We start from the raw sequence: 13,378 nt of genomic DNA, 5'->3' as shown, positions 1-13,378 counted from the left end.
GACACATTAAAATACCCACAATAAAATACCATGTAGCAATAAAAGAAATAAACTATTGATATACATTATAACTTGGATGGATGTCAAACTCAAGACATTAAATACTGTATGGTCCCATTTACATAATGTTCTTGAAATGGCAAAATTATCAGATGAAGGGCATATCAGTAGTTGTCAGAGATTAAGGATGGTGTGGGAGAGGGTATGGGTATGATTGTAAAGCGGTAGTACAAGAGAAAGCTTTGTGGTGATACAATAGTTCTGTATCTTTATTATGGGGTGGTTACATGAATCTCCACATGTGATAAAATGGCATAGAGCTATTCACACACATTACACAAATATCTACTTACAAATGGTATTGAGACTATATTATACTCATGTACGATATAACCATTGGGAAAAACTTGTGAAGAATACAATTGTGCTAATTCCTGTGAATCTATAATTATGTCATATAAAAAGTTGTTTCATAAGTACATGTGAAAACCAGAAACAATGTGAAAACATTTTCTTCTTAAAAAGGCAAGCCAGAGATGGAGAAAAAAGGGTTTGCAAAACATTATTTGCTAAAGGTCTGGATGCCTTCAACTCCACAATACCAAAAACAAACAAACAAAACAATAAAAACTAAACTAGGCCAGCTCGGTAGCTCACGTGGTTGGAGCGCCGCGCTCCCAACACTGAGGTAGCCTGTTTGATTCCCACTTGGGCCAGTGAGCTGCGCCTTCTACAGCTAAGATTGTAAACAACGGCTCTCCCTGGACTGGGCTTCCTTGAACAGCCAGAGCTCGGCGTGAGCTGCTGTAGGCTACCATGTGCTGCCAGGAGCTGCCAGTGGCCAGCATGAGTGGCCAGCAGCCAGCGTAAGTGGCCGTCAGCCAGCGTGAGGGGCCGTGGGATGCCATGTGCTGCCGTGGGCTACTGTGTGCTGCCATGAGCGGCCAGTGTCCAACATGAGTGGCCAGAATCCAGCGAGAGCAGCCGTAAGCTGCTGTGAGCTGGCTGGCAACTGACTGTCTCAGCCGGGGAGGGAGAGCAAGGCTCATAATACCACCATGGGCCAGGGAGCTGTGTCCTACACAACTAGACTGAGAAACAATGGCTTGAACCGGAGTGTGGGGAGCCATGGTTTCTTGCAGTCCTGAACCTTGCAGACTGGCTCGGTTTCTGCCCCCATAACATTGTCTCTGCCTTATCTGAGAAGCGCCTAACGGCTGCTGAGGAATGTGGTGAAAACGGCCAGTTCCCAGACACAGAAAACTAAGGGCTTTCTGGACAATTGGTAGGTTCTGTCTCCTTGAGATATTTACTTTTGTGAGTTTCAGTGACCTTGTATCTTCTATGTCAAAGTAAGGTTGAGGCTGGAAAGATTTACTTTCACTGAGATAATGCATATCTTCTTCGTTTAACTGCACGTACTCAAATTGTATATATTGGTTAGAGATAATAAACTCAGGGCTTCAGCATGGCTGAAGACCGGCCGCATTAGCATTTGTGTGTGTCTTTTATTTCATTCCCACTCCCCCATTCAGGTACTGATCGACTCGTGGCGGCTGGCCCGTCACACCGGAGTGTGGGGGGAGGCGGAAGAAGGGGAAAATAACTAAACTGAACAGAAAATGGGCTAAAGATTTCATCAGACACTTCAGCAAAGGAGATATGAATGGTTAAAAAGCACATGAAAAATGGTTCAGCATTGTTAGTCACCAGGGAAATGCAAATTAAAACCCAATAAGATATAACTACAATGGTTAAAAAGAACAAGACTTACGAAACCAAATGTTGGTAATCAAAGAGCAATGAGAACTCTCCGACATTGCATATAGGCCTGAGAAACAGTACAGCCAACTTTAAACATTTGGCAGCTCCTTATAAAATTACATATAAAGTTACTGGAAGACCCAGCAAGTCCACTCTTAGGTATTTACACAAGAGAAATGAAAACATAACGACACAAAGACTTGTATATGAAACATTCACAGCAGCTTTATTCATAATAGCCCCAAACTGGAAAAACAAAAACAAACAAAAAAACCATGTGTCTATCAAGTGAAAGGATAACAAATTGTGATAAAAAGAATAAAATAGTGATACACACACACATGCACAAGTATCAAAAAAGCATTATGCTAAATGAAAGAAGCCAGACAAAAAACGGTAACTATATACTTTATGATCCCATTTACATAAAATTTGAGAAAAGGCAAAACCATTGCAGTAGAAAGCAGATCAGTGATTGCTAGAGGCCTGAAAGGTGGGGATGGAGGGAGGAGACTCACTGCAAAGGGCTATAAAATATCTTTCTGGAATGATGAAAATATTCCAAATCATGATTTTGATGATGGTAAAACTCACTGACTTATACAATGAAAAGTGCTGAATTTTATTTTCTGTTAAATACACCTCAACAAAAATGATTAATATTTAAAAATGAAAACCAGAATTGCATTCTAGAGGGACTGAGGTGGTCAGGTCTGCTCACCGATGGAGACGAGGTGGCTGTAGTTCTCCAGCATCACATCCCTGTAGAGGGCCCGCTGAGCAGGGCCCAGGTGCTGCCACTCCTCCTGGGTGAACTCCACAGTCACGTCCTTGAAGGACACTGAGGCCTGTAACAGCATATTTCTAATCAATCTCAGGGCCCAGGATCAGGAACATGGAAAATAGTTTTGGAAACTAACTCTGAATATATTTACTATCGAGAGAGTTTCTTAAAAAATGCTATAAGAAATGACTATTATGGCCCTAACTCTTTCTTATACTTTGGGGATATGTGCACAATTAGTAAAAAATTATTCCCATGCTCTGATTTATCTATATTTATTTTTAAATTATACACACATATTGTCACTTAATATAATGAGAAAGCTTAGTACCTTATATTCTTAGGTAAAGTTAATACAACAGAATTCCTGTATATTTTTCCCATATACCATTGGATAATGCTGAGCACTCTGGAGAGTAAACACACCCCAGCCTGGAGTTCTCTGCTGGGGTAATGGGGAACCAATGATAAGAGACATGTATGAGGTGTGATCAAACAATATGGTGAATTTTTAAATGAAAACAAAATGTATTACAGTAAAAGACACATTGCCATTAATCCTCCTCAAAATACTCCCCCTCGCTTCGAACACATTTATCCCATTATTCTTGCCACTTTCTGAAGCAGTTCTGGAAGTTCTTTTGTGAGGATCTTTAGTTGCTGTCATGACTGCCTCAATGTCCTGAATCAACTCAAAATGTTTACCTTTCATGGTCATTTTGACTTTGGGGAAGAGTCACAAGTCGCACGGTGCCAGATGCAATGAATAAGGTGGATGAGGACGTACTGTAAAGTTTTTATTTGACAGAAATTGCAGTACCGAAAATGATGTGTGACACGGAGCCTTTCCTTTGTGATCACAAAATATGGTGAATGCTGCTGCCGAGTGCTATCCAACAGAAAGGCAGGGATCTTCAAAAAGGGAAGCAGAGAGTCGAACCTTAGTAACAGTGTGTGACAAGTTTCAACTAGTTTGGTGAAGTCAGTCAGGTGTAAGCTACGGTTGAGAAAAGGTGTGTTTTAAAGTGTGCTATAAATCGTGGATCACGAACAACTCATTAACATGCAATGGGCAAACAGTTTCATCTTCCATCATGACAACACTCAGTGTCACACATCCTTTCTGGTATGGCAATTTCTATCAAATGAAAACATCATGGTGTGTCCTCATCCACCTGATTCACGGGATCTGGCACGATGGGACTTCTGGCTCTTCCCCAAAGTTAAAATGACCATGAAAGGTAAGCGTTTTGAATCGATTCAGGATATTGAGGCAGCCAAGACAACAACTAAAGATACTCACAAAAGAGAACTTCCAGAACTGCTTCAGAAAGTGGCAAGAATGAACGTGTTTGAATCGAAAGGGAGTATTTTGAGGGGGATTAATGGCAATGTGTCTTTTACTATAATAAACATTTTTATTTAAACATTCACCATATCTTTTTATCACACCTCACAAGCCTGGGGATACACCTCGTACACATCACCAGATTTATGTTTCAGGAGCAATGCTCTAGAACAGATTTTCTTCATTCTGGTAATACTAACACTGTAGACCAGATAACTCTATTTTGCAGTAACACTGTCCTGTGTACTTTAGGATGTTTATCAGTATCCCTGTCTTCTACTGATTAGATGCCAGTAGCATCCCCAGTTGTGACAATAAAAAATATCTTCACACAGATTCCTCAAAAAATTAACAACAAAACTACCACATGACCCAGCAATACTACTTCTGGGTATTTATCCGAATAAAAAGAAAATACTAATTTGAAAAGATATATGTACTCCTACGTTCATTGCAGCATTGTTTACAATAGCCAAGATATGAAAGCAACCTTGGTGTCCACTGATAGATGAATGGATAAAAAAGAGGTGGGATACACACACACACACACACACACACACACACACACACACACACACAATGGAATATTACTCAGTCATAAAAAAGACTCTTGCCATCTGTGACAACATGGATGGACCTAGTGGATACTATGCTAAGTGAAATAAGTGAGACAGAGAAAGACAAATACTGTGTGAGTTCACTTATATGTAGTATCTAAAAAACAAAACAAATGAACAAATAGAACAATACAGAAACAGACTCATAGATAAAGAGAACAAACTGCTGGCTGCCAGAGGGGAGGGAGCAGTGGGTGAAATAGGTGAAGGGGATTAAGAAATACAAACTTGCAGTTATAAAATAAGTAAGTCATGGATATAATGTACTGCATAGGGAATAACATTGTGATAACTTTTATAGTGACAGATGGTAATTAGATGTAGCATGATTATCATTTCATAATGTACAAAAATACTGAATCACTATGTTGTACACCTCAAACTAATATAATACTGTATGTCAATTATAGCTAGCTCAATAAAAAGTAAATCTCCAAACACTGCCAAATGTCTCCTGGGAAGCAAAACTGACCCTACTTAGGAACAATTGCTCTGTACCATATCTTCCTGAAAATAAGATCTATCCAGAAAATAAGCCACAGCATGATTTTTCAGGATGCTCATTATATAAGCCCTACCCCAAAAATAAGCCCCAATTAAGATCGTCAGCCAGACGGACGCATCTGGTACGTCCGTTGCAACACACGACAGACGTATTGAATTCTAAAATAATAATATTAATATATAAATATAAATATTATTGACATTAATACTTAAAATAAATTATAATATAAATTATAATTAAGTATTTGTAAATACCCAAGCGGGCACCTTTGGACAAGAGGTAAACGCCCATGTAAATAGATGAACTTGAGACTTATTGCTGAATGACCAATCGGAGTACAGACACAATGCAGGAATAATGTGCGCACTTTATAACGAACGGACGTGGTTGTGTCTAATATGAATCTTCATAATTCAATACGTCATGTGTTGTAATGGACATACTTAATGCACTAATGTGAAATAAAGAAATGTTTTCTGAATTTTGGTGCCTGCAATTTTTCGTCGCTTTTGTGTGGACCATCATTCTTAACTGTCATCATTTTTGTTGCCACTCCCGTCTGGTAAGTCTTCAATTAACACTTGATTTAATGGTAGATTTAAAGGGAATCATATTTTGACCCCCCAGACAAGATGAGTGCAAAAAGCTATTCCGTTGAGTACAAGAAAAGAATCGTGGAGGACTCCTGGGGCAAGAATCTTACGATTTTCTACAAAGAGAAGAAGTTGGATCTCCGAATGGTCAGAAAATGGCGAGCAGAGCACGATAACCTCAGTCAACAGGTGGGCGAGGGAAATGCTAAGAAGCACAAGTGTGGATCAGGTTGGCAACAATTATTTCCTGAGCTGGAAGACATCATCTGTGAATGGATTGCTGACAGGAGAGCAAAGGCTTTGGTTGTACGCAGGGCTGATATTCAAGCATTTGCCCTTGCAATGGCACCACGGTTAGACATCCCCAGAAGAATTCAAAGCATCCTAACACTGGCTGGATGGCTTCCTTCAGCGATATGAACTGTCTCTAAGAAGATCAACAACACTGTTCAAGCTGGAAGATACTGAAGTTATTAAATGTGCACATGCATTCAAGTCCTTTGTTGATGGCATTGACTTTTCTAAATACCAACTCTCCAACATGATTGCTATGGATGAAAGTGCAGTGTTTATGGGCCAAGGATCTCAAACAACAATTGATCAAAGGGGTGCCTTGTCAATATACTACTTTCCCTCCACTGGTTACGAAAGTGCACGTGTTACCTGTATTTTGGCAATTCGTCTGGATGGAAAGAAAGCCCCACCTCTAATCATCATTAAGGGCAAGAAAGATAAGGTTGAACGTGTTTCAGGCATTTATGTTCTTGAAACCGAAAAAGCCTGGTGCACACAGACAGTTATAAGGAAGTGGGTCAATTGAATGCTGCCACTTGTTTTGTGAGGTGGCCAAAGAGGTCTGCTAGTGTGGTATTCAGCCAGCACTCACTGCGCTAAAGACATGAAGAACTTCCTTGCAGAGAGAAGAATAGATCAAATAATGATTCCTGCAGGAATGACTGTCTATCTCGACAGACTCTTGATATTGCTATAAAGGACCATCTGCACATGGAAATCAATGACTACATTGAAAATAGAATGGAGAGAAATCAGTGTGGAAACTTAGTGAAGCCTAGCCTGCAATAGGTCCTGTAGGAAAATTGGGAGGTCTAAAATGAAAACAAGGATTTAGGAGAAATTAGTTATTAAGATGGCAACTGAAGTCATCAGAGAAAAAGAGCTGACTCAAAAAGGATATAGAAACCAAGAAGAGAAAAGAACCAAGTATAAAATTCAAGGGAATCGCAAAATTAAAGAGGTAAGTAGAAAAAGAATAGGCCATAAAGGCTGAGAAAGAATTTCTGAACAGTGGAAAGAGAAATCAGAAAGATTAGAGTATTAGAAATTAAGAGAAAATTACAAGCATACACGATTCCTCTAGTTCAAGGGAACTGACTGAGCACTCACATTCACATGCTCTGCCTCCCAAAACACAGGTAAACTAGAGAACCTACTATAAATGTATGATGGAAGAGGAATACAGAGAAATGTCCCAGCAGAAGGCCCCAAAATTTGAACAAATTCTGAAAGACAGAGGATAAGACAGTATTAGATAACAAAAGCTGGGCAATGTTGCCCACAAATACAAACATAGAAGTGGGCATACGGAGCAGGGCACTGGTGAGAGCCCAGAAAGACATCCAAGCTTAAATGAACAAGCCCGACAACAAAGTGTGTAGTGGGAAGAGTGATTAGCAGAGTACATTTCCTATCTCAATACAGGTGATATCTCAAATGAATGAAGAAATGCTGGGCATAAATATCATAGGGATAACTAGATTGCCATCTGGGAAAAGAGAGTTAGATCTAAACCTCACAGCACAGAGCAGGATAAAATTAAAATATATTCAAGATCCAAATGTAAAAAAAAAAAGAGTCAATCACATCCTAGAAGACTATACAGAACACTTCTTTTACAATGTTAAGGAGTGGGAAAATGCCCAGCTATGACAAAATCCAGGAATCGTGAAAGAAAAAAAAACCCGCTAAATTTGACAACATAAAAATCAAATGACTTTATGGCAAAAAAAAATGAAAAAAAAATCCTGAGCAAGGCAAAAATATAATTATGTGACATGATAAAGATGTTAGCAAATGCTACTGTAATAATCATACTACAATAGACAAATGTATCAACCCAACACATCGGACCCCTTAAACTTACATGGTCATATGTCAATTGTATTTTAATAAAAAAGTAGTCCATTGCAACTTATGGATACAGAAAAAAGAAAAATCCCAAATATAGTATCAGCAAAAAGTCCTAGAAAAATCTGTAAGAAGCAACTTCACCATCCTATTAGAACTAGGGTCTTATAGAGAAATTCAAGTTAATATTAGAAAACCCATTATACTGTTTACAGTATTTACAAAGGAAATAAACTATAACTTTATTTCAATAGATACACAAATGGTATTCAATGTAATTCAATGCACATTCATGACTAATGTGAAATTTTAGCAAAATGGTACCTGAAGGGAACCTAGCTACCCTGACAAAAGCTACCAAGAGCTGACAGCAAACATCACAGTTAGTGGTAAAATGGTGTATATTTTCCCTGAAGACTGATTTGATCTATTTCTATTTCTCTTCTCCCAGGTAAAGCATGGACCCTTGGACACCTCATGAATCCATTACAATATAATGTGGGGAGTGAATAAACAGCTCACCTGAGGTATGTTCATTTTCTGTGGCTCTTGGGAGAGTGTAGAGAACTGGGATACAGCTGAGGGGACAGAAAGAAGACAGGGGTCACAAGATTTTGGCTGCCTTTTGGCTCCAAGAGTCACCTCTGCAAATGTCACACTCTAGCTGGGAACCAGCCTCCCTGTGAGGCGTAAGAAGGATCACCACCAGGCAGCACCACCTGTCTTTGTGTGACTCTAAAATGAAATGGGGCTTAAACTGGCAGCTTTTTATTGAGTGAACATAAACTTTTCTTGAGTAACAATAATGCATGTGTCCTTCTGACTAACAAAAGAAATAAATACAGAGGATTAATTGAATAAATTACACCAAAGAATAGGACAGTATTCTTTCATTAACTCAGCAGGAAAATACTCAGTATGCATATTTTATCTATTTTTCTCAGTAACATTATTTACTCCTGGTATAAACAATCCACAGAAAGCCTAGTCAAAGAGATGGAATGCATTGGGACAGGAATTTTTCATTCTTTGTTTCAGCTTCGATGTATTTCTCAAAAGGTCCTTTTGATAAGATGCGTTTGGTGACTTACCTGTGGGAAAGAGAAATGTTTTCCTCTTGACTCTGTCACAAACAAACTTGATTTCCCTGCACAAGTCATGCACCTTTCAGGCTCAATGTCTTTAAAGCCTTCAAAAGAGTCAGAAATTGATGATCTTGGAAAACCCTTCATGTATCATCATTCTGGGATCCTGTGAAGTCCAGATAATGTCAGTAGTGTCACATGTGATGAACACATGTAACAGTAGTGCAGCATCTGTAAAGAATGGGGGCTGCTTAGGGAGAAGGAAGACAGAATTTTCTCCCTCTGTCTGGTTACCCTTTTACCCCCAGACCTTGCTCTCACAAGCTCTCCAATGAAGTGGCTTGTCCTAAGTGACCCACACCTGGGTTACCTCAGCTCACCTCACTCAAGGCTGTCCCCAACCCCTGCGCCCACCAGTCACACGGTGTGGCGGGTTCTGGAGGTGGCATCATCACCAGGACTAACTCATTATGGGCAGGGGGATCAAAAGCTGCTTCTGACCTTGCAAACCTGGGGTCTGCTCCTTTCTGAGCTCTTCTGTCTCTGCTCTGAAGCTCTGCAAAGAGGTCTGAGATCAGGGGGGGTTCTCTCTTCCAGGCTAAACTCCTGTTCACAGAGGTCCTGCTTTCTACAAGGGAACTGGGACATAGACCTGAGAAACAAATTCACTTCAGAGGCAAAACCATCACTCTTAGAATACATTATCAGATTTAAGACAGCCTGACAGTGCAGAAGGGGCCAGGGATCTCTGTCTGACCCACGGGATCTGAAGAGACATTAGAAACCCCAAAATACATTTGACACATGGTACGATTCCATCCATATTCGTTTTCCCTTATATCTTTGGGTTTTCAGGACAGGTCACTTGCTAAGAGCCTATGAAGACTGCAGTGTTGGTTTTAAGCAAGTATAATGTCTAAGCAAAGCCTGAGAATTTCTGGTCAAGATGACAGAGTAGGTAAACACTGTGCTTGCCTCTTCTCACGACCACATCAATTACAATTAAACTACAGAATAACCATCACTGAGAATCGCCTGAAGTCTAGCTGAACAGAAGTCCTACAACTAAGGACATAGAGAAGAAGCCACCTTGAGACTTGTAGGAAGGACAGATGCAGAACGAGCTGGTCCCACACCCACATGTGGCAGTTAAAACTTGAGAGGGATATCTTGACAGTGGAAGTCCCCCCAGAGGAGTGAGGGGTCCCAACCACACATCCAGGGTTCCAGTGCCAGGAAGAGAAGTCCCCACAACTTCTGGCTGTGAAAACCAGGGCAGATTGTGGCTGAGTGAGACAAGGGCAGCTGCAGTCCCCGGTGCTCCTCTTAAAGGGCCTGCACACATACTTACTCACTCACGCTGAGCTCCAGTGCTGGGGCAGCAACTAGAAAGATGAGGAACTGAATTGTCTGGGTTCAGGGCAAGGGATGGAGGGATAGCTTCCTCTCAAACAGATGTGCTGGCAGAGTCCATTATTGCTCTGTTGAGTCCTTCCCCTTCCCTGCTTGCAGGGCAGACAACCACCATATCTGAGTCTCCATCAACATGGCTAATACTGTTCATTCTGCCCTAGTAATTCCGAGACCCCTGCCCCACCCAACTTGCATATCCACTCCATTGGCTTCCAGTGGCTTTTCCATACAAATGGCCCATCTTGGCACATGCTGCAGACTTTCCTAAAATCTCTCAGAGGTTCACAAAACCCAAACAAGCAGCATTTGGCCTCAGCGTACTCCATGCCTCTTGATGATCAGTCCCAGCCCAGCACTAGCAGCAGTCAGTCTTGGTTCATGGCTTAGTCTCTCTCAGTCAACTCCAAACCCAGCATGGGTGGCTGCCATCTGTGGATTGGTTTGCAGTTCATGCCAGGTGGCCCCAGGAAGGGCACAGGCTGCAGCTGAACTTGGCCTGCAGTGGGGGCCCTCACAGGGGCTCCATGGCCAGCACTCCCAGTGGCGAGCTTCAGACCAAGCTGGAACCCACCAGCCTCTGCAGGCAACATACCCAAAGGGCAGAGTGGGCAGGCAGCAGAGCCCTGCTAAAGAGAAGCCTGCTCTGTAGGGGCAGCCCCTGCACCACAACTCCTCCACTGTAGTCACAGCCAGTCCTCACAACTAATCAGCCTAAGGGTCAATCCTTCCCACTGATGTGAAACCAGAAAACAAGGCTCAACTACAACAGGAGGGTACACATAACCCACACAAGGAACACACCTGGAACACCCGGCTCAGGTGATCAGGGAGACTGTACCACTGGGCCCCACAGGATACCTACTACATAAAGCCACACTAGTCAGACTGGGAGACAAAGCAGCCCTACCTAATACACAGAAACAAACACAGGGAGGCAGTCAAAATGGGAAAACAAAGAAACATGTCCCAAATGAAAGAACAGAACAAAGCTCCAGGAAAAGAACTAAACAAAATGGAGACAAGCAATCTACCAGACAGAGTTCAAAACACTGGTTATAAGGACGCTCAATGAACTTAGGAGAAGAGTAGGTGAACTCAGTGAGAACTTTAACAAAGAGATAGGAAACATAAAAATGGAGAGAAAAACATCAAAAAGAGCCATTCAGAAATTAAAAATACAATGAAGACTACAGTACAAGGGATCAACAAATTACATAAAGCAGAGAATCAAATTAGTGATTCAGAAGATAAAGTAGCAGAAAACACTCAATCAAAACAGCAAAAAGAAATAAGAATCCAAAAAATGAGGATAGTTTAAGGGGCTTTTGGGACAACATCAAGCATACCAAAATTCGCATCATAGGGGTAGCAGAAGGAAAGGAGAGAAAGCAAGGAATTGAAAATCTTTTTGAAGAAATAATGATTGAAAACTTCCCTAGCTGGCAAAGGAAATAAATATATACAGGTCCAGGAAGTGCAGAGTCCCAAGCAAGATGAACCCAAAGAAGGCCCACACCAAGACACGTCATAATTAAAATGCCAAAGGTTAAAGACAAAGAATCTTAAAAGAAGCAAGAAAAAAGCAGTTAGTTACCTACAAGACAGCTCCCAGAAGACTGTCAGCTGATTTCTCAATAGAAATTTTGCAGACCAGAAAGGAATGGCAGGAAATTTTCAGTGATCAAAAGCAAGGACCTACAACCAAGTTTACTCTACCCAGCAAAGCTATCATTTAGAATCGAAGGAAAGATAAAGAGCCTCCCAGACAAGAAAGACCTAAAAGAGTTCATCAACACCAAACCAGTATTACAAGAAATGTTAGATGGACTTCTTAAGAAGGAAAAAAAGATCAAAATTATGAATAATAAAATGGCAATAACTACATACCTATCAACAATTACCTTAAATGTAAGTGGATTAAATGCTCCAATCAAAAGATAGGGTGGCTGAGTTGATAAGAAAACAAGACCCTTACATATGCTGCCTACAAGAGACTCACTTCATATCAAAAAGACACACACAGATTGAAAATAAAGGGATGAAAAAATATAGTTCATGAAAATGGAGATTAAAAAAAAGCTGGGGTAACAATACTTTTATCAGACAAACTAGACTTTAAAACAAAGGCTATAAAAAGAAACAAAAAAGGGCACAGTAATCCCTTTTCTGGGTATCTAAAGAAACCCAAAACACTACCTCAAAGGGACATGTGCATCCATATGTTCATTGCAGCATTATTTACAGTGGCCAAGATACAAAAGTATCCTGGGTGTCCATCAATGGATGAATGGATTAAAAAAAGGTGGAACATATATACAATGGAATATTACTCAGCCACAAAAAAGAATGAAATCTTGCCATCTGCAACAACATTGATGGACCTAGAGGGTACTGTGCTCTGCGGAGTAAGACAAAGAAAGATAAATAACCATATGATTTCACTTATATGTGGAATCTAAAGAACAAAATAAACAAACAAAACAGAAACAGGCTTATAGATACAGAGAATATTTTGATGATTGCCAAAATGGAAGGGAGGTTGGGAAGTGGGTGAAAAAGGGGAAGGGATTAAGAAGTACAAATTGGTAGTTACAAAATAGTCATGGGGATGTAAGTACAGCATTAAGGAATATAATCAATAATATTGTAATAACTATGTAGAGTGTCAGATGGGTACTAGATTTGTCAGGGTGATCACTTCCTAAGTTATATAAACGTATAATCTCTATGTTATACACCTGAAATTAATATATAATACCGGAGCGCCAAAAAAATGTATACAAGTGGACACTTTGGTCAATGCTGCTCAAGCAGTAGTTCGTATAATCAGAAGTGTCTGGACGCTGATGGTAACCACTTTGAGCTCCTCTTGTAATTGCAGAAGTCAAACGTGAGTTGTATTCATCTTTTGTTATTGGTATATATTGAATATTATAATTTTAATATTTTTCCTTTCTTAAAATATGTATACATTTTTTGGTACCCTTTGCATTGTATGTCAACTAATTGAAAAATAAGACAATTATTAAAAAAACAAATAAAGACTGAGATTGTAAGTACTTTGTTTTATTGTGCTCCACAGATGTTTTTTATAAATGAAGGCAAGATCCTCCACCAGCGAAAA

General features: G+C 40.2%; 1 protein-coding gene across 1 annotated transcript in view; it reads right to left on the bottom strand.

Annotated features, from left to right (window-relative positions):
* The window catches only part of LOC109438087 (uncharacterized), an 82,578-nt gene that overhangs the window by 30,330 nt on the left and 38,870 nt on the right, over positions 1 to 13,378 (bottom strand). Inside the window, 1 exon segment of the mRNA XM_088793421.1 lies at positions 2,486 to 2,612. Within this exon segment, the coding sequence (XP_088649547.1) occupies positions 2,486 to 2,612 (127 nt within the window).

Source organism: Rhinolophus sinicus, chromosome 16 (genome assembly GCF_057876585.1).
Source record: "Rhinolophus sinicus isolate RSI-liver-muscle chromosome 16, RSI-T2T, whole genome shotgun sequence".
Lineage (NCBI taxonomy): Eukaryota > Metazoa > Chordata > Mammalia > Chiroptera > Rhinolophidae > Rhinolophus > Rhinolophus sinicus.
This window is presented reverse-complemented; position numbering and strand designations above follow the sequence as displayed.